The 19,479-nt window shown below is 52.3% G+C and overlaps 2 protein-coding genes and 1 non-coding gene across 4 annotated transcripts; 2 read left to right on the top strand and 1 right to left on the bottom strand.

The window, feature by feature from the left end:
* Positions 1–2,383: 2,383 nt before the first annotated feature.
* Positions 2,384–13,751, top strand: TSR1 (TSR1 ribosome maturation factor). 2 transcript variants are annotated; one of them, XR_007353187.2, is made up of 15 exons: positions 2,384–2,535; positions 2,663–2,763; positions 2,873–3,086; positions 3,200–3,334; positions 6,743–7,173; positions 7,983–8,142; positions 8,708–8,865; positions 9,206–9,414; positions 9,876–10,038; positions 10,331–10,441; positions 10,942–11,074; positions 11,628–11,744; positions 12,006–12,126; positions 12,596–12,670; positions 12,835–12,969. XR_007353187.2 is itself a non-coding variant. In XM_048824302.2 (15 exons), exons 1-15 carry the CDS (start codon positions 2,430–2,432, stop codon positions 13,011–13,013), a joined length of 2,433 nt encoding a protein of 810 aa, XP_048680259.2. In that variant the 5' UTR covers positions 2,384–2,429; the 3' UTR covers positions 13,014–13,751. The 2 variants fall into 2 exon arrangements, 1 of the variants encoding a protein (XP_048680259.2); XM_048824302.2 differs by having other exon boundaries at positions 12,006–12,146; positions 12,835–13,751.
* Positions 10,656–10,746, top strand: LOC125624176 (small nucleolar RNA SNORD91 family). Its single transcript, XR_007353233.2, has one exon. It is a non-coding gene; the product is annotated as a small nucleolar RNA SNORD91 family (small nucleolar RNA).
* Positions 13,752–14,039: 288 nt separating the features above from the next.
* Positions 14,040–19,437, bottom strand: SRR (serine racemase). The gene is given in 10 exon segments (XM_048824329.2): positions 14,040–14,360; positions 14,767–14,976; positions 16,308–16,382; positions 16,595–16,644; positions 16,647–16,689; positions 16,780–16,883; positions 17,545–17,597; positions 17,599–17,675; positions 18,356–18,533; positions 19,352–19,437. Coding segments are annotated over 9 exon segments (975 nt in total). The 5' UTR covers positions 18,524–18,533; positions 19,352–19,437; the 3' UTR covers positions 14,040–14,165.
* Between the last annotated feature and the right edge of the window lie 42 nt (positions 19,438–19,479).

Here is a 19,479-nt window from a genome sequence, read left to right as displayed (position 1 = left end):
CCCCTCCCTACCACAAAGGTCTCTGTCTTCCCCATTTCTTCTGAGGAGGGGCTCCTGGGAGCCTCAGGACTCGGTTACCTGAGCATCACTCCTGTCACCAGGCTCCTTTGCCCAGCTTTGCGCTGTGCAGTTACAGTTGATAGAAGAAAACACATTTCAGTCTGTGGCCGTGTCTATATTTAAAGAGCAGAGGTAGTCATTACTGTGCGGCCCCTCCCTTCAGATGTGCTGATATGGGATGTGGCTTGTTTTTTCTCATGTATCCTCTAATAAACAATAGAGCGAATGACTTCCCAAGAGCCCTTGCCCATGCTACCCCCATCAGGGAGGGAGGGTCCCTACCGAGTGGTCTGAGTGTTCCATTCCCCTTGGGGCAATGTTGCCTCCCCAGGACTCCCTGCACTGAGTGTGAGACCCCTATCCAGGAGCTGACAGGGGAGTTATTCTTTCTATTGGGGTTCCTCTGCCTTTGTCTTTGGACAGGCAGTTCCGAGACCCTCTCCAGCAACTTGCAGTGTGTGGGGACCAGGATTTGCTGGCCAAGCCAGGGAACAGGTAGCTGTCAGGCTCATCTTCATCCAGTCAGAAGTTAGGATTGTCAGGGGTGTTGCGGGTTGTCATGTCCCCCTGTCCGTCCGCCCTCCCCCCCCCCCCCCCGCCTCATGTGCTGTTTCCTGCCCTGGCTTCCCCCTTGTGAGATTGGACTCTGAGCAGTTCCATGCCTGGTGTCTGTTCCAAGGTGATAAGTGTGTTCCCGTGAGGATCTGTCTCTCCCTCCAGCTTCAGAAAACTCTCCCTGTCTGCTCCCCGCCATATGAGTGGCCAAATCTCTCTGCTTTTTCCTCTGTGCACCTGTCTTCAGCTCCTTGTTTGCTTTAGGGGTGAGGAGTCCTCTCTGGAAATAATGACAATCTTGTTTGAGGTCCACAGAATCTAGAGGCAGCTGCTTGGCGTTCCCACTAAATGACTCATCTGTCCTGTTTCGAACACAGAGCCTTGGCCTGGGCTAAGAGAATAAAATCCAAGGGCAGGTAAAACATGGGAATCTCTGCGGGATGGTTGTGTTTCTGAGTAATGCCTGGGTATAGAAACCAGGGCGTGCACTTCTGAAGTGAAAGAGGAAAGTAATGTCATATAGGGAAGGCAGAGGAGGGGGGCACTGAATCATGGCTGCCAGGCTCCCATGCACAGCTGTGGCTAAGAACCAGCGACTCTTCAGAGCCATCAGAGGAAAGTTTCCTGTCATAGATGCGGCACGCATAAGGGGCTTTCCTTGTATTCCACTGCAGCTGCCACTTGGACTGGAACTATCCAGTCTGTTGCTGCCCATGTGAATCCTGGAGCTCCCTCACAGGCCAGATCACCATGGCTTACAGGTGGATATTGATCACCCCAGGGCCTGTTGGGAAGGGGCTTCATCCCTGGGTGGATGGCAACGCAACTATCCTTCTGACTCCTCCGGTGTATTTCCTCTGCCCCCCCACTAGAGTGAGGGAGCCAAACAACTTACCGTCATCCACAGACGGTGCCTAACACCAGTAGAGATGGACACTGCCCATCTCCACTCCTTCCCTGCCTCACCACGCTCCTCCATCCCTCCCAGGCTCACGCCCTGGGCCCAGAGCAAGGGGGGCTCCGTAGGGGTGATGCAGGCACGGTCAGATGTTTGCATCCACATCTGTGTATTTGTGCCTGGGCTGCGTAAGCTAGGGGGCGGGATAGCTCAGTGGTTTGAGCACTGGCCTGCTAAACCCAGGGTTGTGAGTTCAATCCTGGAGGGGGCCATTTAGGGACCTGGGGCAAAAATTGGCGCTTGGTCCTGCTTTGAGCAGAGGCTTGGCCTCGATGAGCTCCTGAGGGCCCTTCCAGCCCTGCGATTCCATGACACCTGGCCCTGCTGGCGGAGGGAGCGACGGATCTCCCGAGAAGGGGCGGCGGACCGAGAAAACCTCTCTCCCCGGTTTGGATCCCTTGCGGGGTGCAGCGTGATCAGCCCTGGGGCTCGGGCTCCATGCTGGACAATGGCTGGAGCTGCCGCCGCCGCCGGGGCAGGGTGGGCGCCAGCTGCAGCCGGGGGCCCCGGCCAGGCTCCGCCCCGGCCAGGCTCTGCCCTCGGGCCTCTGGGCCCGGCCGGGGGTCGCTGGGGGCGGGGCGGGGGTCGCTGCGCGTCTGTCTCCGGCCCAGCGGCTCCGGGCCCTGGGCGAGCGCGCGAGCCCCGCAGCGAGCTCAGAGCCCCCGCGGCCTCGGCCCTGCGCGAGCCTGCCGCACCGTCACCCCGGGCCGGGGCCGGGGCCGGGGGCGGGGCCGGGCCGCGGGTTCCCGCGAGCGAGCTCCCTGGGCCACTCCCAGCATCCTCCGCGGATGTGAAAGATTCCATTTCCGGGTGACGCACGTGGGCTGCCCCGGAAGCGGAAGGTCCGGGCGGCAAGATGGCGGCGGGCGCGGAGGCCGCGCACCGGGCCGGGGCCCTGAAGCAGCAGAACAAGCCGCACAAGGGGCGGAAGCCGCGCGGAAGGGCCCAGCGCCGGGCGGGAGGTGAGACCCTACCGGGCCCCGCGCTGCCCGGCCCCGGGGGCCCCGCCCTGCCCGGCCCCGGGGGCCCCGCGCTGCCCGCCCTGCCCGGCCGCGGGGGCCCCGCGCTAACCGCCGCTCTCTCCCCTAGGCCGCGTCCCCGCCAAGACCCTGAGCCGGCGGCGCCGGGACCTGACCAAGCCGGACCGGAGGCACCAGGCCCTGCAGCTCCGCAGGCAGCGCAAGGAGGCGGTGAGCGAGCGGGGCGAGGCGTGGGCCGTGACACGCGGGGGGCCGGAGCCGCCCGCCCCAGCAGCGATGCGGGCGGGGCAGCTTCATTGCCCGCTGTTTCTGTTCCCAGGTGCTGGCAGAAAAGCGAAACCTGGGCAGCAAAGACGGGCCGCCTCACCTGGTGGTGGTGGTCCCCCTGCACGCTGGGGTGGCCACCCACGACGCCTTGAGATTGCTTCAGAGTGACGAGTCTGCCCTTGTGCGTAAGGATGAGAGAGCAGAGGGTTTTGTGCTGCTCTGCCCCCGATTTAAACAGCGATGGCGCTTTGTGACGGCCCACGTGGGTAAGGAAACCCTGAAGGAACAGGAGGGCTTGTGCTGGCTCCTAGTATTCCACTGTGTTCTGCTGAAACTCATCAGTGTCTCATTCTGCCATATTCTGATATTGTGTTTCTAGGGAATCTTCATGCTGTGTTAGACCTGGCAAAAGTAGCTGATACCCTGCTATTTGTACTGGATCCGCTCGACGGCTGGGACAGCACTGGAGATTACTGCCTCTCTTGCCTCTTTGCGCAGGGGCTCCCCAGCTATGGTAGGTGAATTAAAAAGCAGGGGGTTGGAGCAGGGTGTCTAAAGAGATTCCAGAGTTCTTGACTTGAAGCTGGTGCAGTAACCAGAACCCCCATATAGCAGGTGGGTGGCCACTGGATCTTGCTATCTAGAAGCTTGGAGTGCAGATCAGTTGATCCAATGTCATCCGTCCCCTGCAGCGTCACTCTGTGAGTGCACCCCTGTTGAGTTAATGCTGGGGATCTAAAGACATAAGAGGCATCTTGGATCCAGGCTGCTGCCTACATTTTGAACACTTGTTAGCATTTTGACCATTTAAATGTGCTACATAGTGGGCACAAATGAATCTACATCCATACATCTTCAGCTGGAGGAGCTAAGGGAGACAGAGATGTACATAGATGAGACGGTCCCATCTCCTGTCTGACAGCTTCTGTGCTGTTGAGGAGGATGAAAGTCTCAGGGAAGGAGAACATCCGACTAGATCAGAGGGAAATGATCCCATAGTTGGGACCCTCCTTCTAGATGATCTTGCACTGAGGATACTTCTCCAGGGGAGGGAACTCCCGTTATTAGGAAGAGACAGATATTAGTAATGAGTGATTCAATCATTAGAGACATAGATAGCTGGAAGAAAAGGAGTACTTGTGGCACCTTAGAGACTAACCAATTTATTTGAGCATAAGCTTTCGTGAGCTACAGCTCACTTCATCGGATGCATAGCTGGGTTTGCAATGAGCAGGAGAACCACGTGGTGACTTACCTACCTGGTGTGAAGGTTGTGGATCTCTCGAGCCATCTAAAAGACTAGGTAGTGCTGGGGAGGAGCCGATGGTCGTGGCACATGTAGGTACAAATGATGTTGGGAGGGATAGGAGAGAGGTCCTGGAGGCCAAATTTAGGCTGCTAGGTAAGAGATTGAAGTCCAGGACCTCCATGGTAGCATACTCTGAAATGCTTCCAGTTCCACGCACAGGGTCAGTTACGCAGAACTGCAGGGTCTCAATGTGCAGATGAGACAATGGTGTAGAGAAGAGGGGTTTAGATTTATTAGGAACTGGGGGAAAGGGAAAGGGGGAGCCTATACAGGAAGGATGGGCTCCACCTAAACCAAAATGGAACCAGATTGTTGGCACTTAAAATTAAGAAGGTCATAGAGCAGTTTTTAAACTGAGGGCTGGGGGAAAGCCGACAGGTGCAGAGGAGAATGTGGTTCAGACAGAGACATCCCTTGGGGGGACTCTATTAATGGAGATTCTCTATGTCCTAGTAAGGAGGAGAGGATGGAAGATGATAAAATACAGGTAGGATCTGATGATAAACAGTGAAATGAAAAAAGTCTCATTCAATTACATCATGTAATGGGAGACCGCTAAAAAGTGACAAGTTTTTAAAGTGCTTATATACCAATGCTAGAAGTCTAAATAATAAGATAGGTGAACTAGAGTGCCTCGTATTAAATGAGGATATGGATATAATAGGCATTACTGAAACTTGGTGGAATGAGGATAATCAATGGGACACAGTAATACCAGGGTACAAAATATATTGGAAGGGACCAGATGGTATTCACCCAAGAGTTCCGAAGGAACTCAAATGTGAAATTGCAGGAATGCTAACTGTAGTCTGTAATCTATCATTTAAATCAGATTCTGTACCAAATGCCTGGAGGATAGCTAATGTGATGCCAATTTTTAAAAGGGGCTCCAGAAGTGACCCTGGCAATTATAGGCTGGTAAACCCAATTTAAATTCCAGGCAAACTGGTTGAAACTATAGTAAAGAACAAAATTGTCAGAAACACAGATGAATGTAATTTGTTGGGGAATAGTCAACATAGTTTTTGTAAAGGGAAATCATGCCTCACCAATCTATTAGAATACTTTGAGGGGATCAAGAAGCATGTGGACAAGGGGGATCCAGTGAATATATTCAAGCATTTAGATTTTCAGAAAGGCCTCGACAAGGTGCCTCACCAAAGAGTATTAAGCAATGTAAGGAGTCATGGAATAAGAGGGAAGGTCCTCTGAATGATTGGTAACTGATTAAATGATAGGAAACAAAGGGTAAGAAGAAACTGTCAGTTTTCAGAAAGGAGAGAGGTACATAGTGGTGTCCCCCAGGGGTCTGTACTGAGCCCAGTCCTAGTCAACATAGTCATAAATGATCTGGGAAAAGGGGTAAACAGTGAGATGGCAAAATTTGAAGATAATACCAAACTACTCAAGATAGTTAAGTCCCAGGCAGACTGTGAAGAGCTACAAAAGGATCTCTCAAAACTGGGTGACAGGGCAACAAAATGGCAGATGAAAGTCAATGCTGATAAATGCAAAGTAATGCACATTGGAAAACATAATCCCAACTATACGTATAAAATGATGGGGTCCAAATTAGCTGTTACCACTCAAGAAACAGATCTTGGAGTCATTGTGGATAGTTCTCTGAAAACATCCACTCAATTTTCAGTGGCAGTCAAAAGAGCAAACAGAATATTGGGAATCATTAAGAGAGGGATAGGTAATAAGACAGAAAATATCATATTGCCTCTATATAAATCTATGGTACGCCCACATCTTGAATACTGCAGGCAGATGTGGTCGCCGCATCTCAAAAAAGTTATATTGGAAAAGGTTCAGAAAAGGGCAACAAAAATGATTAGGGTATGGAGTGTCTGCCATATGAGAAGAGATTAATAAGACTGAAACTTTTCAGCTTGGGAAAAAAAGACAACTAAGGGGGGATATGATATTAAGGAAGTGTTGTTTACTTCTCATAACACAAGAACTAGGGATCACCAAATGAAATTAATAGGCAGCAGGTTTAAAACAAACAGGAAGTATTTTTTCACACAATGCACTGTCAGCCTGTGGAACTCCTTGCCAAAGGATGTTGTGAAGGCCAAGACTATAACAGGGGTCAAAAAAGAACTAGATACATTCATGGAGGATAGGTCCATCAATGGCCATTAGCCAGGATAGGCAGGGATGGTGTCCCTAGCCTCTGCTGCCAGAAACTGGTAATGGATGACGGGATGGATCACTTGATGATTACCTGTTCTGTTCATTTCCTCGGGGGCACCTGGCATTGGCCACTGTCGGAAGACAGGATACTGGGCTACATGGACCATTGGTCTGATCTAGTATGGCCGTTCTGATGTACACCGTGTGGCTAATGCTGATGATCCCTGCCCTAGCGAGTGCTTTCTCAGTATAGATTGCCCTCCTTCCAGTTTGTAAGGTGACTGAATGTCTTTTTTTTTCTGAATGGGTGAGGCTTCTCTTTTAACCTACAGTGTGAATGTATCACAAACTTGATTGCTTCTGGTTCTGAAAATCTTAGTGTTCATCTGTCTCATTATTTCTTGACTGTGGTCAACAGAAGTTTTTTGAGTTTTGACTGTTAACTCTGCTGTTCTCTTTGCTGTCTGCTAGCCCTTGCTGTCCATGGAGTCGCTGATCTCCCACAGAAGAAACAGACAGATGCCAAGAAGAAATTGGGCAAAGCCATTGAGAAGCGCTTCCCGGAGGCCAAACTCTTCCCCCTGAACACTGAGCAAGAGTCTTTGTTGTTGCTGAGGCACCTTGCTGCCCAGAAGCAGCGCCACCTTACTTTCCGTGACAGACGGGCCTATTTGCTTGCCCAAGAGGCTGAGTTTGTGCCCAGCCACGATAGTGACTTGGTGGGGACCCTGAAGGTATCTGGCTTCGTTCGGGGACGGACCCTCAATGTAAACAGCCTGGTGCATATCGTGGGACATGGAGACTTCCAGATGACGCAGGTTGATGCCCCTCCAGATCCTTTCTCTCTAAACCCCAGAATGGCTAAAGACCAACAGAGGAAGGGCCAGGACATGGAAATACAGGTAGGATGGGGTTCTGGACTCTGAATGGCCCACTGAGAGTTATTTGTTCCCTGGTAATCGTTTAGAAGCTGCAGGAGTCTTTGAACCAATGTTATCTAAAATTCAGTGCTGGATTAAGATTCAGTTACTCAGCAGATGGGTCTAATACATCTTTCTGAAGGCAAAACACTTGGCAAGTAGTGATCAGTGACTCACAAAGAGGTAGCTCATTGGGACAATCTCCTCACAATTTCCTCCAGCACTGGACAGTACAGCTTTAACCTCCCTTTGTTACACACTTACTTATAACTTTTTGTTATCTTCTCTTATACATATGTTGTTAGTCTTTCATTTTCATATTAACTCCTCTCCCCCATCAGTGCAGGTTTCGTGTTAGTTCAAACTAGTATTTATTTTTTTTAGTTAGTTACTTTAGCTTTTCTTCTCACAAACATGATTAGTCTTCAATTTCTTACACATGTGCAGTTCTCCTTATGCTTATGTTAAATGTTATTAAAACAGACTATGAAAAGCCACAGTAGGCATCTGTCAGGCCTAAATATGCCTTCGCTTCCAACAGTCAGGACCTGTGGTCATGCAGTCAGGTTGGTTCGAGGAAGACTGTAAAGCTTTGCCCTCTCAGAGGAGCTCTTTGGATAGAGCACAATGTTTACAATGGGTATAGGGGGTGTGCTGTGGGTGAGTACTTTCTTGCTAGTGGTGGGATTGCCTTAGGTAAGGAGAGGTTGTGGAGGGGCTAGTCCTTTGCTTCAAACTGCAATGTGCAGCTAGAATTGAGTGGGTTTTCACTTAACGACTTTGTCTGCTAGGATGATTCTGTAAACGGTGTTGTTGAGATGGAGGAAGTCATTAAGGTCCTGATGAAGGCAGATCCTAGAAGACAGGAATCTTTGCAATCAGAGGTGATTCCTGACCCTATGGAGGGGGAACAGACCTGGCCCACTGAGGAGGAGCTGAAAGAGGCAGAAGGTCAGTGCTGGCAATATTTCTCTAGCCTTTCCTTAGATTATTGGTGAAGTTTTTACTTTTTACGAGCTGTAGCTGAGAAGCTTAAGGCTGGGCATAGTATCTAGCTTTGAACCCAGGCCCCTCTTGACTCCTATTTACAGGCCCTTCCTCTGACAGTTGGGCTGCATAGCTTCTCCAGTTTTACTCTGAATTTGAGCTGGTCAGATCGTTGGAGGACGTGTCATGGGATCCCGAGCATCTGTCTGCTGATGGCCGTATAGCACAGGGTTATTCCTAACTGCTGGGGAATGAGCCGTGCTCTCCAATCCTGGCATTAGGGATGATGAATGGTGAGATCCCAGGGATGCATGAACAGTCTCTGGATTCTGGTTACTGATTTCTGCACAGGGAAGATACATTGCTGTAAATCCCTCCACGTGTTTCATTTAACTTGCTCTTCCGTCTGACTGTCCACACAGCTGTAAAGGGGAATGAGAGGGAGCAGCCTAGTGCCATGTCTTGCATTACTGTAGGTAAAGAGGTGGGGGAGGCCTATGCAGTACTAATCACTCTGGGAATCTGGCAGAGTCCCTGAAGGAAAGGAGGAAGGTGGTGAAGGTCCCCAAGGGAACATCCAGCTACCAGGCTGCGTGGATTGTGGATGATGGAGAAGATGGCAGTGAGGAGGAGGAGGAGGAGAAGAATAACATGGAGGATGAAGATTTGATGGAAGAGGCTTCCCAGGTAACAAAAGGTTGATATTGTAGGTTGTGTCCGAGTACTAGTGTGCTTGCCACCCTGCAGACTGTCTGTTTTTTCCACACCCGGACAGGCAGTGAAAGGGCACAACATACAGCCAGGCTGGTGTCCACATTTCAAAGAGTAGAATCTGATGCAGCCACATGCCCCTTTGTATTACTCCCTCTGTCATAGTCAGCTACCCTCTTATCTAAACTCATGCGGGGACTGTGCTCTGCATTGTACAAGATGCATGCAGCCCCTGCAGTGTTGCCTGGAGTGTGTGTGTAAGTACACTTGCCTGTGGACTCTGCACATCAAGATTAGTATATGCTGTCTGTGTCAGGCTGGGGAAAGCAGTGAGGAGGAGGAGGAGGAGCTTGTAGAGGAGGAGTGTGAGACCATGGCTGTAGCAGAGTCTACTCAGGATGACCTATACGACGAGAAGCTGGATGAGGATGAGGAGCAGATGTTGGAGAAGTACACGCAGGAGAGATTGGATCAAATGTTCCCAGATGAGATGGACACCCCCCGCAACTTGCCTGCCAGAGTCCGGTAAGAAACCTCATGCCAGGATGGAAGGAGCAAGTCTCCTAGTGACTCTCCCCGGAGTTGTCCTGGCTTTGAGACCGGCAGTGTGCAACGGGGAAATGGGACTCGGCATGCTCTAGTTTGCTCAGTGAAATTGGTGGAGTTTTCCTGTAGCTAGAACCCATGTGGGTGGATGCGTCAGACTAGATCCTTCACCTGTGCCTGTCTGATCCAGTGGGCTGGTGCAGTGACAGTCCCCTTCGGTGGGGCTCATTTGGGTGCTGATGGCATCAGAGTGTTCTTGACTCTCCATGCTCAGATCTCTCCTATGAGCAGGATGAATTCCCCCTTGCTCTCTGTGAGACCACGTGTGGTGTAAGTCCCTGTAAAGGTATAATGCAGAAGTCCTCACCAGGCGCAAGGGTGTTTGCTTGCTAACTGCTATAGGATTTGTTGAGTAAAGTCTCTGAAACTCTGTCCTCCAGGTTCCAGAAGTACAGGGGGCTCAAGAGTTTCCGGACTTCTCCTTGGGATCCCAAAGAGAATCTCCCCAGGGATTATGCCAGGATCTTCCAGTTCCAGGACTTCTCCCGAACCAGGAAGCATGTCTTCCGGCAGATAGAGAAAGAGGAAACTGAAGGGGCTGCGGTACCTGCCTTTCCTTGGCTAATTTATCTTCCCCTGATGTTGTCCATCTTGCCTCCTTCCCTGCTGTGTTTCCTCGCTCTTGGCAGGCAAGGTTGGGTAGTGAAGTTGCTGCACTGCTGGCTAGGCCTGTTCCTGTGTTGTAGATAAATCCCAGGTAGTACTGGTGTCCTGTTTTCTCTACCCCACAGCCTGTGCGCCCAGGCAACTCCTTGCACGCATGCTCCATCTTGCTCCTTCACACCTCGACAGCTGGGAACCTGCATTAACTGTTGTCTCTGTCCTCTCTCGACAGGTTGGCTGGTATGTTACGCTTCACGTCTGTAGTGTTCCTATCTCAGTGATGGAGAGTTTCAGGCAGGGGCTGCCTCTGGTCCTATTCTCACTGCTTCCCCATGAGCAGAAGGTGAGTATGCCACAGGCTGTAACCTGCCAACATCCAGAAGAGCTGGAAAGCCACTGTGCCTCTTGCACGCAGCTTTCCCCTCTTGCTGATACAGGCTTGGTGTTCTCCTGGCCTTCCTGGGGCCTTTGCTGGGTGTACAAGGAATCCAGTTCAAAACTTCTTGTGCGGGTTGGGGTTGAAGCTGTTTCTGCAGGTTCTGGGAGTCATAATAGCATGCAGATGGCCATGATAGTTTAAGCCAGAATGTCTGAACTTGGCTGAAGTTTTGCTGATAAACCCTTTATGGCTCTGAGGCTTCTCTGGTGGGGATGGGGATTCTCTGGCATAAAAGGAAGATATGGCAGCCTTTTGGCTGAAGCACCAGGGCTGTGAGCTGTTGAGACACTGAAGACATCTGGCTTGCGGAGCTGTTCTGTATCATCCGTGACTTTCAGCCTCGCTACTATCCTGTTCCAGGTGAGCTTGGCCCTTCAGAATTGCCTTTCTCCCTCTCTCTGCAGATGTCTGTGCTGAACTTTGTGGTGAGGCGGAACCTGGGCAACAATGAGACAGTGAAAGCCAAGGAGGAGTTGATCTTCCACTGTGGGTTCAGGCGCTTCCGTGCCTCCCCTCTGTACTCCCAGCATAGCTCGGGTGGGTGTAGGACCCACTGGTGGACAAACTGCATATAGAGAGTGGGGCCCTTTGCTCCCTTTCTGTGCAGACCCCTTGCTGGCTGGGGTCTCTGGTGGGAAACCTGGGTTGGCTGAAGGGACTCTGAGGACTTGCATATCTTGGCTGTCGGCTTCAAGGGGAAAGGAATTGAGTCCATTTGTTGGAGGGGGATGGATTGGCCTGGGCAGCATATGGTTACCTGGGACTGTGAGGAAGCGGTACTGGTAGGGCTCATCCTTGCTTGGGATTGGGCGAGGCTCTATAGTTTGAATTGGTGATCTCCTTTTCCAAGGGGTTGGCTCTCAACAGCCTATTGTGATGGTGGAGGGAGGGGGGGGCTGCGTGTGACCCACAACCCCGTGCTGCTGAGGGTGCTTCCAAGGCTGAGCAGAAGGAGGGAGGGGACGGATCTGAAGAGTCCGAATTAGTGTGCATTGTGGCTGGCCTGCTGCTTGTTGGTGTTGGGTCCTGGAGCTCCCCTGCAGGGCACTGGCTGGTAACTGAGTTTTACTTGGTGCTTTCTCTCTTCTAGCTGATAAGCACAAGTTGGAGCGTTTCCTGCGGCCTGATGCAGCCCTGGTGGTGACTGTTTATGCTCCCATCACTTTCCCTCCTGCCTCGGTGCTACTGTTTAAACAAAGGAGTAACGGTAAGTCAGTGAATGAGAAATGAAAGCTAATCCTAGCAGCAGAGGTTTCCAGCTTCCACTGATGGATCTGGGTCCCATTCTCCAATGCTGCGACGCATCTGTCGTGCCTTAATCATCTGTCAAGGGTTCTGAGAGGGTTAACTTGCCTATCTGCTCTCCCTCAGTCTCTGGAGTAATGGCCCTGTCCTTATTCTTGCTGTGGGGACTGCCCTGCTCTAGGACCCATTGAGGAGTGGCATTCATGTCAGTTCTGCTCTACAGGAATGCACGACCTCATTGCCACAGGCTTTCTGCTCTCAGTGGATCCAGACAGAATCCTCATCAAGCGGCTGGTGCTCAGTGGTCACCCTTTCAAAATCTTCAGCAAGACGGCTGTAGTGCGGTACATGTTCTTTAACAGAGGTACATGGTGTGTGTGGGGCAAAGGGGGGGGGGGGGCGCGGCGGGATGGTACAGCGGGTCCTGTGTGACTCTGGAGACCCTGCGGTTCCATAGGAAAGTGTCATGATTTCCAATAACCAGAGCCTTTGAGACTTGGAAGTGCAGAGCTGGGCTCAGTGTGAACATTCTGACATACGTGTTGACGTGACCCAGATAGCTCAGCAAGTGTCCCCTGCCCTGCAGAGATGCTCTCATGTTCCGAGTACGTCCATCCATGTAGCAGCGATTTGGTTTCTTCAGGCCGTGCCTATAGGTGAATGCACACTATAGCTCTTTGGCCAGTGTGCAGCAGCTTGCCATACTCACAGCTGCTCTAGTCCTGCCTGGTTTGCTAGCTATGTGGCAGGGTGCTGGGGAGCTGGAGACTACTGTGGCCTGTTTCTCATGTGTGTCTTGTCTTTGATCGGCAGAGGATGTGCTGTGGTTTAAGCCGGTGGAGCTGAGGACCAAGTGGGGCCGCAGAGGACACATCACAGAGCCGCTAGGTAGGCCAGGTTTGACATGCAGCATTCCATTGCTTTCCTCTCATGGTGCTGGGCCACACTCACTGTCCCTGCATCCGTATTCAAACACTGTCTGCTCTTCCCTGGGCTGGGGAAGAGGAACAGGCAAAATGCAGCTAACAGCTTCTGTTGCTTGCTTTGCCTAGGGACTCATGGTCACATGAAGTGTCATTTTGATGGGCAGCTGAAATCCCAGGACACTGTGCTGCTGAATCTGTACAAGCGCGTCTTCCCTAAATGGACTTACGACCCGTATGTGCCGGAGCCAGTACCATGGGTGAGAAGCGAACAGCAGCTCCCCATGCAGGAGGTGGAGATGGAATAACCCTCCAGGCCTAGCATGGCTGCTGTGGTTCGCATCTCCTGCACCCCATGTGGGTGCTTGGCTGTTCCAAGCCTTGTGAGAAGTAGGGAGAACTGCCCTGAACTTGTTAGTGCTGTGCCTTTCCTAGGGTTTGTGTCCAGCATTCATGCTGGCTGCTGCAGCATTAGATCCGGCTCACAACTGTCTATGCCCTGGCCTCCAATATCAGTTTATTTCAATGGTAAATATATCTTCACTTCAGTTAAAGTCCAAGTGCCCATATTTCTTGCATGGGGGGGGTGGCTGGATCGAGTTATTGTGCACATTGGGCATGCAGGCTTTGTTCACTGCCTCCTGCCAGTCTAGAAGCTCCTGAAGCTGCATGAGGGATTCTGGGTTTCACCCTCTCCCCTGCCATTTGTATGTAACTTGAGAACATAAAAACATAGGCTGCCATACGGGGTCAAACCAATGGTCCATCTAGCCCAGCATCCTGTCTCCAACAGGGGGGAGTGTACAGAACTGGGTAGTTGGGAGTGATCCACCCGTCTTCCCTTCCTGACAGTCAGAAGTTTAGGGTTGCATCTCTGACTATTTTGGCTAATAGCCATTGATGGATCTATCCTTTATCTCTTTCTTCACTGAACCCAGTTATACTTTTGGCCATCAACATCCCATAGCAATGAGTTCCACAGTTTAACTTGCCATTGTGTGGAAAAAGTACTTCCCCTTGTTCATATTAAACCTGATGCCTATTAATTTCATTGGTAATGGTTTTCATATTGTGCAAAAGGGTCGGTAACATGAGAGCATGGGGGTCAGACTTTACCATTATCTCCTGCTGCTGAACACAAAAGTGCTCTCTCCAAGAAGCCTGGGCTTGGGCCCCAGGCAGGGGGCTAGCTGCATGAAACTCATTCCAACTGCCTGCCTTAGGGAGGCTGTGAGACCAGCTCTTTGGCTCCACCCACCTATACCAAGTTAAGAGCAGCACGAGCTGCTCTTTGAAATTACAAGGTTTCCCCAATTCCTTAGAAATCACAATCCTTTTTGCTCATGTAGTGATTTTTATTATTACAGTAAGTCCCAGAGGCCCCACTGTGTAAACACAGCACCAGGCTCTAAGAAACAGCCCAGTTTCTCACTAATGGGAGAAGTGGCTCTAAAGGCTGATCAGTTTCCATTTGCCTCTTTGCCAGGTGGGCTGAGCCAGGCCAGGGAGCCTAGGTCTACATTTCCTCCACACAATACAATGCAAATATTCTGGGAGACTGAGCGAAACTGCTCAGAGAGCACAGCAGCCACTCCCACTCCAGCTGTTGGCTCAATAAGCAACTTCATCCTCTCCCACACCAGCTGCGTTGCTTGCTGTTGGGGCAGAGAGAAGAGCTGTTACTGTGCTGGTAAATATTGTTCTAAGCCTTCGGTGCACCCGACTGCTTACAGTGCGGGACTGCGCATGAGATGTGTCCCTTTTCACTGGTGGGCGATGCTTTGGGGAGGCATAGGCCCCAGCTGTGGGCATCTGTTAATACAGCTCGGGCTGCTCCTGCCACATGCTGCTGCTGTGGACCTGGAGAATGCCATCAGAGGAAATGGAGGAGGCCCGGCCTGCTCTCAGCCAGCATGGCAGAGAGCGATCATCTTTGCCGGGGATCACAACTCCTGCTTCATGCTACAGCATGGGAGGGCAAGGTGGTGAAGGGAGGACAAAATGTGTGAATGGAGGCGGCTGGACTGTTACAGCAAGAGGGTGCTTAGAGTTAATGCTTACCTGGATCTCCTCCTCTGTGACTGTCAGCACATCGTCCACCAAATCCTTAATGATAGGCCAGGTGTTCGGTCCAATGCTAGTTTTAACACCATCTGCTATGGTGTCTGGGGGGTGGAGGTTGGGGGTGAGTTCCCCTGTCACCTTTGATCTATAGCAGTCATCTGCATTGCAGGGTTCAGCAGCATACACTCTTATGTCTGGTCTCAAAGCCTGCCCAAAGGAAGAGCAGGGGATGAGTTTGGAACTTGCTGGTGAACATGGCAGGCCAGGCCACCTCATTGTGCCTTAACTCCCATGTTCCATAGCAGTTTTGGCTGGGGCAGGTCTTATGCCAGCTGTGGCAATCTTCCCCTCCAGCAGAGTGTCTGGCATTTGTTGGTGTGAAGAATCAGAGAGCAACCCCTGTTGAGCCAGGAGCAGGTTCATTCGTCTACTGTGGGCAGAGAATGAGCTTCTCCTAAGGGCAACTCATCTCCTTACATATCTATTCAGGGGACACCATCATAGGGCCTAATCACATCAGTCACACTATCAGAGGCCAGCAATACCCCTCTGCCATGTACATTGGCCAAACTGGACACAAGAAGACATAAAAGAATAAATGGACACAAATTATACATCAAGAATTATAACATTCAAAAACCAGCCGGAGAATACTTCAATCTCTCTGGCCACCTAAAAGTGGCAATATTTCAACAAAAAAACTTCAAAAACAGACTCCAATGAGAGACTGAATTGGAATTAATTTGCAAACTGGACACTATCAAATTAGGCTTGAATAAAGACTGGGAGTGGATGGGTCATTACACAAAGTAAAACTATTTCCTTCTCCCCCCCCCCCCACTGTTCTTCACATGTTCTTGTCAACTGCTGGAAATGGCCCACCTTGATTATCACTCCAAAGGTTTTTTTCCCTCTCCTGCTGGTAATAGCACACCTGACCTGATCACTCTCTTTAAAGTGTGTATGGTAACACCCATTGTTTCATGTTCTCTGTGTATATAAAATCCCAGTACTGTATTTTCCACTGCATGCATCCGATGAAGTGAGCTGTAGCTCATGAAAGCTTATGCTCAAATAAATTTGTTAGTCTCTAAGGTGCCACAAGTCCTCCTTTACTTGACATTGCAACTCAACCCTGAAGGATGACTGAGTGCCTAGCTCTCCTCAGGCTGCTAGTATCTCCCATCTGCCTCTGTTCCTGCTGGAAGTGGCACCATTTTATTCTGTATTGTGGCATGATGCGTAAACTAGAGTGTGTGTCGGCTGCTGTGATCTGTCCTGGTTGCTTTCATTGCAACCTGGACCTGCAGGGGGAAGTGTTAAACTCTACAGTACCTCCAGATCCAAACACAGGAAGAGAGAAAGGGTCAACTACAAATCCAAGCTGCGTGAGAGACTCTTGAGTTCAGATGCTGTGTGAATCAGAGAACTTCCTCCTCACAAGGTGAAATGCTCATTTTGGGGCACCAGTAACTCCCCAGCCCCCCTCCCCCCCCCATTCCTGAGGAGAGATGCAGCCAAAATAGGGTATTTCTTACCTTGACAGCCACTGCTATTCCAGCAACCATCCCTCCTCCTCCAACGGGAACCACCAGTGCAGTTATCTGGGGTACCTAGCACAACAGAGACCAAGAGACAAACTCTCAGTCTTGTGACTGCTCTCAGAACCACAGACGTGCTCCAAAGCAGCTCGCTTCCTGGAGGCTGGCTCTAAGTCCTGATGGACTAACTCTGGCTGCCCTGACCTCTCTGCAGCAGGAGCAGATGTGTCCCCCTGCTTGTTCTTTCCTGCCTAATTTGAATAGTGCCAGGAGAGTCTCCTCACCTGCTGCAGCACCTCCAGTGCTATAGTGCCTTGGCCTGCAATCACAGCACGCCTTCCTTCTCCTGAACTGTCTGAGCTGCCACCTTCACTCGCGACTGGGGAGACAGACCAGGCACAAAAATTGTTAATGCCCATGTGTGTGAACAAAGCCAAGTACCCTGCCGTGCTGCCTGCCTGCCCATTACCTCATCAGTGGGCTCACATAGTATCAGCCTGGCTCCATAGGAGCAGATGGCAGCTTTCTTACAGAGTGGCGCTGTGCAAGGCACCACGGCATAGGCAGGAACCCCTGTGGCATGAAAGGCCTGGACAATGATGGGGGCCTAGTCCCAGGGGCACATCCCCTGCTCTGCTGAGTGGATCAGACAGACATGGAGCAGAGGATACCCCCGTGAGAGAAACCAGCTCAGCTGTGACCAGGCCCTTTGCATGTAATTTCGCCATGGTGGTATGTGCGGGAGAGAGATGTGAAACTGCATTAGAGCTCAGCTGCACCCCGTGCTGCTGCAGTGGGAGTTCCGGCTCTACCGGCACTAGCCTGTGGATGCATCCAACCAGGGAAACACTCGGCCCTGCTGGCTAACAGTCCTGTCTGGGATTAACCCATCCGGCTGTGTGGCAAAGACCTGGGGCTCACTTACTCCAAGGAATCCCCATGTGTAATTAAGTCAGGCAGGAACTGAGCTGCAAGGATGGATGCTGAGCCAGCTGTGTGCTGGGAGCCAGAGCTACCCCTTGACTTTCTGTTCCTGAGCACTGGCAGGCTTCCCCTGGGATAACCAGCCACCTCACTGGCAAAGCCTCAGCTGGCAGCTGAAAGACCCGAGCAAAGGGCTGCCCTTCCCCTATTGTTCTCAGCAGCAAATTTGCTTCTGGAGGAATGAAGGGGCAAGTGAGGAGCCCCCAGCCCCACACAGTAGCACATGGCTAAGAAATTGGCTCCCTGTTACCTTCCACTTTAGCTGCAAAGGCAAGAGCTTGGCCATGGTTCCCACTACTGTGTCACAACAGCCTTGGGCTGCTCTCTGTCACCCTGGGCTGCACGAACCAGACTTCTGACGGCATTCAGTGCACAACGGATCTGGGGAGAGATCACAGGTTGAGTGAATCTGCGAAGGAGGCAAAGCCTCAGCTCTCCATGTTCAGATGGGGCAGGGGCTTGCTGCTGCTGTAGATCCCAGCTGTTGTGACCTAGCTGAGGGCAGCAAGGAGAGGTGGAGAAGCTGCACCCCTGCAACCTTTTTAATTGATCCTTTCCCCAGCAAGATGGCAGCTGTGGAGCTGAATGTAGATGTGGATCCCTAGAACCAGTACAACACTAATGCCAGCTTCCCTTTCTCCCCCTTAGCCCCTAAACTGCAGGAGCCCTCATAGTCTATAATGGTCCATTTAACCATTTCTTCCTCGGGCTGTGGCTGTCCAGTAGGAACTGGACAGGGGCCACCAACCTTGTTTCCTGGGGATAGAGGAATGGTAATTTCTAGTTCCTACTGCTTTGGGACAAGACTTGAATTGTGTCGAAAGCTGGCAGGGCCTGAGGGCCAACCTGCTATTGGACTCATACAGTGTGTTCTGCAGCATTTAAGTGCTGAAATCAGTGATTCTCCCTTTGTACAGATGCTAATGGTGTACAGTCTTGTATTTGAGCGATTGCTTCTCAAGTTCAACCCCCGGTCAGACCCTGTACCCTTTCCTCTGAGCTAGCAGAGCTAGGCAGGAGGGTGGGTCAAGCTGCTCCTCCCCTTGCAATGTGTGCTTTACCTTAAAGGAGCCAGTCTTCTGGAAGAGCTCACACTTGAAAAAGAGTCTGTGGCCAGCTAACTCGTCTAGGCTGGAACTGGTTAGGATAGGGGTGAGGTGGATAAGGCCATGGAGACTTGTCTGTGCAGCTTCAACATCCCCCAGTGAGATGCAGTACGGAGAGGACATGGTCCGTAAGCTGAGGAGGGGGAGAGAGAGGCTGGAAAACATTCTGCTGCTGGAGACAGCCTGCCTCACCAGGCTCTAAGTCATGGAAGGAGCGCTGAAGAGCAGAGCGGGCCCCAATGCTCCACCCTGGATCAGTGTCTCCTTCGCTGTGTCTGGACACTGTTTTGGGCCCAAATCACAGGGTGGGTTAATTTTTAAACACTTGACAAATTCGAAATGTAAAAGGAAAGGGCACGAAAGCAGTTTTGCTGTTTGGCTGGGATGGCGGTCAGGGCAGCGCAGGGCTGGGGTCAGGGCAGCGCAGGGCTGGGGCCCGAGCCAGCTCCAGAGCGGCGTGCGTCTCAGGCCGGGGCGAAAGGAGCCAGCTGCTGCGACGGCCCGTGCGCGGGGAGGCGCCCCGGGGAGGCGCCCCCGGTTCCCGTCCTAGCGCCGCTCCCCCTGCCGGGAGCCCGCAGCGCCAGCGCCGTTCGAGCGGCGGCCGCCCGAGGGGTGAGTATTCCTGTCCGTGCGGTGGGAGAGGGAACCGGGCTCCCCGTTCACTGCGCGCGGCGCGCGGCCCGCCCGGAGCCCCGGGGAAGAGGAACCCCCGAGGGACGGAACAGGACTGACCCTCCGGCGCGGGGCAGCGGTGCCCAGAGCCCGGGGGGACTCCCGGTCTGCGCGGCCCTGCCCGCGGCAAGGTGAGGCCCCCCCAGCGGGAGGGGGCGCCGCCTTCCCGGGGCGCCGTTTGCACCGGCCGGGGCGCGGGCTGAGCTCCGCTGGGCGTTATGCGCCCGTGCCGGCCCCCAGGGGAAGGGCAGCGCCGCCGCCGCGCGGGGCCGCGCTCACCTGGCCTGGGCCCTCCGAGCCCCCGTCGGGCTGGCTCCGTGCCGCGGCACGTGAGCGGAGGGGGCGTGTCCGGGCGGCGCGGGGGCCGCGGGAGCCGGCCGGTTTGGCGCACGCGCGGTAGGAGCGGA

This window comes from Caretta caretta, chromosome 17 (genome assembly GCF_965140235.1).
Source record: "Caretta caretta isolate rCarCar2 chromosome 17, rCarCar1.hap1, whole genome shotgun sequence".
NCBI lineage: Eukaryota > Metazoa > Chordata > Testudines > Cheloniidae > Caretta > Caretta caretta.
Note: the sequence above shows the minus strand (reverse complement) of the source record. Positions and strands in the feature narration are given on the sequence as shown.

What these genes read in the sequence shown, in the direction of transcription:
- TSR1 (XM_048824302.2), top strand. Translation starts at nt 2,430, where the DNA reads ATGGCGGCGGGCGCGGAGGCCGCGCACCGGGCCGGGGCCCTGAAGCAG. An exon ending in GCAGGCAGCGCAAGGAGGCG is followed by an intron (nt 2,764 to 2,872) that starts GTGAGCGAGCGG and finishes TTCTGTTCCCAG; the next exon opens with GTGCTGGCAGAAAAGCGAAA. An exon ending in GTACTCCCAGCATAGCTCGG is followed by an intron (nt 11,075 to 11,627) that starts GTGGGTGTAGGA and finishes TCTCTCTTCTAG; the next exon opens with CTGATAAGCACAAGTTGGAG.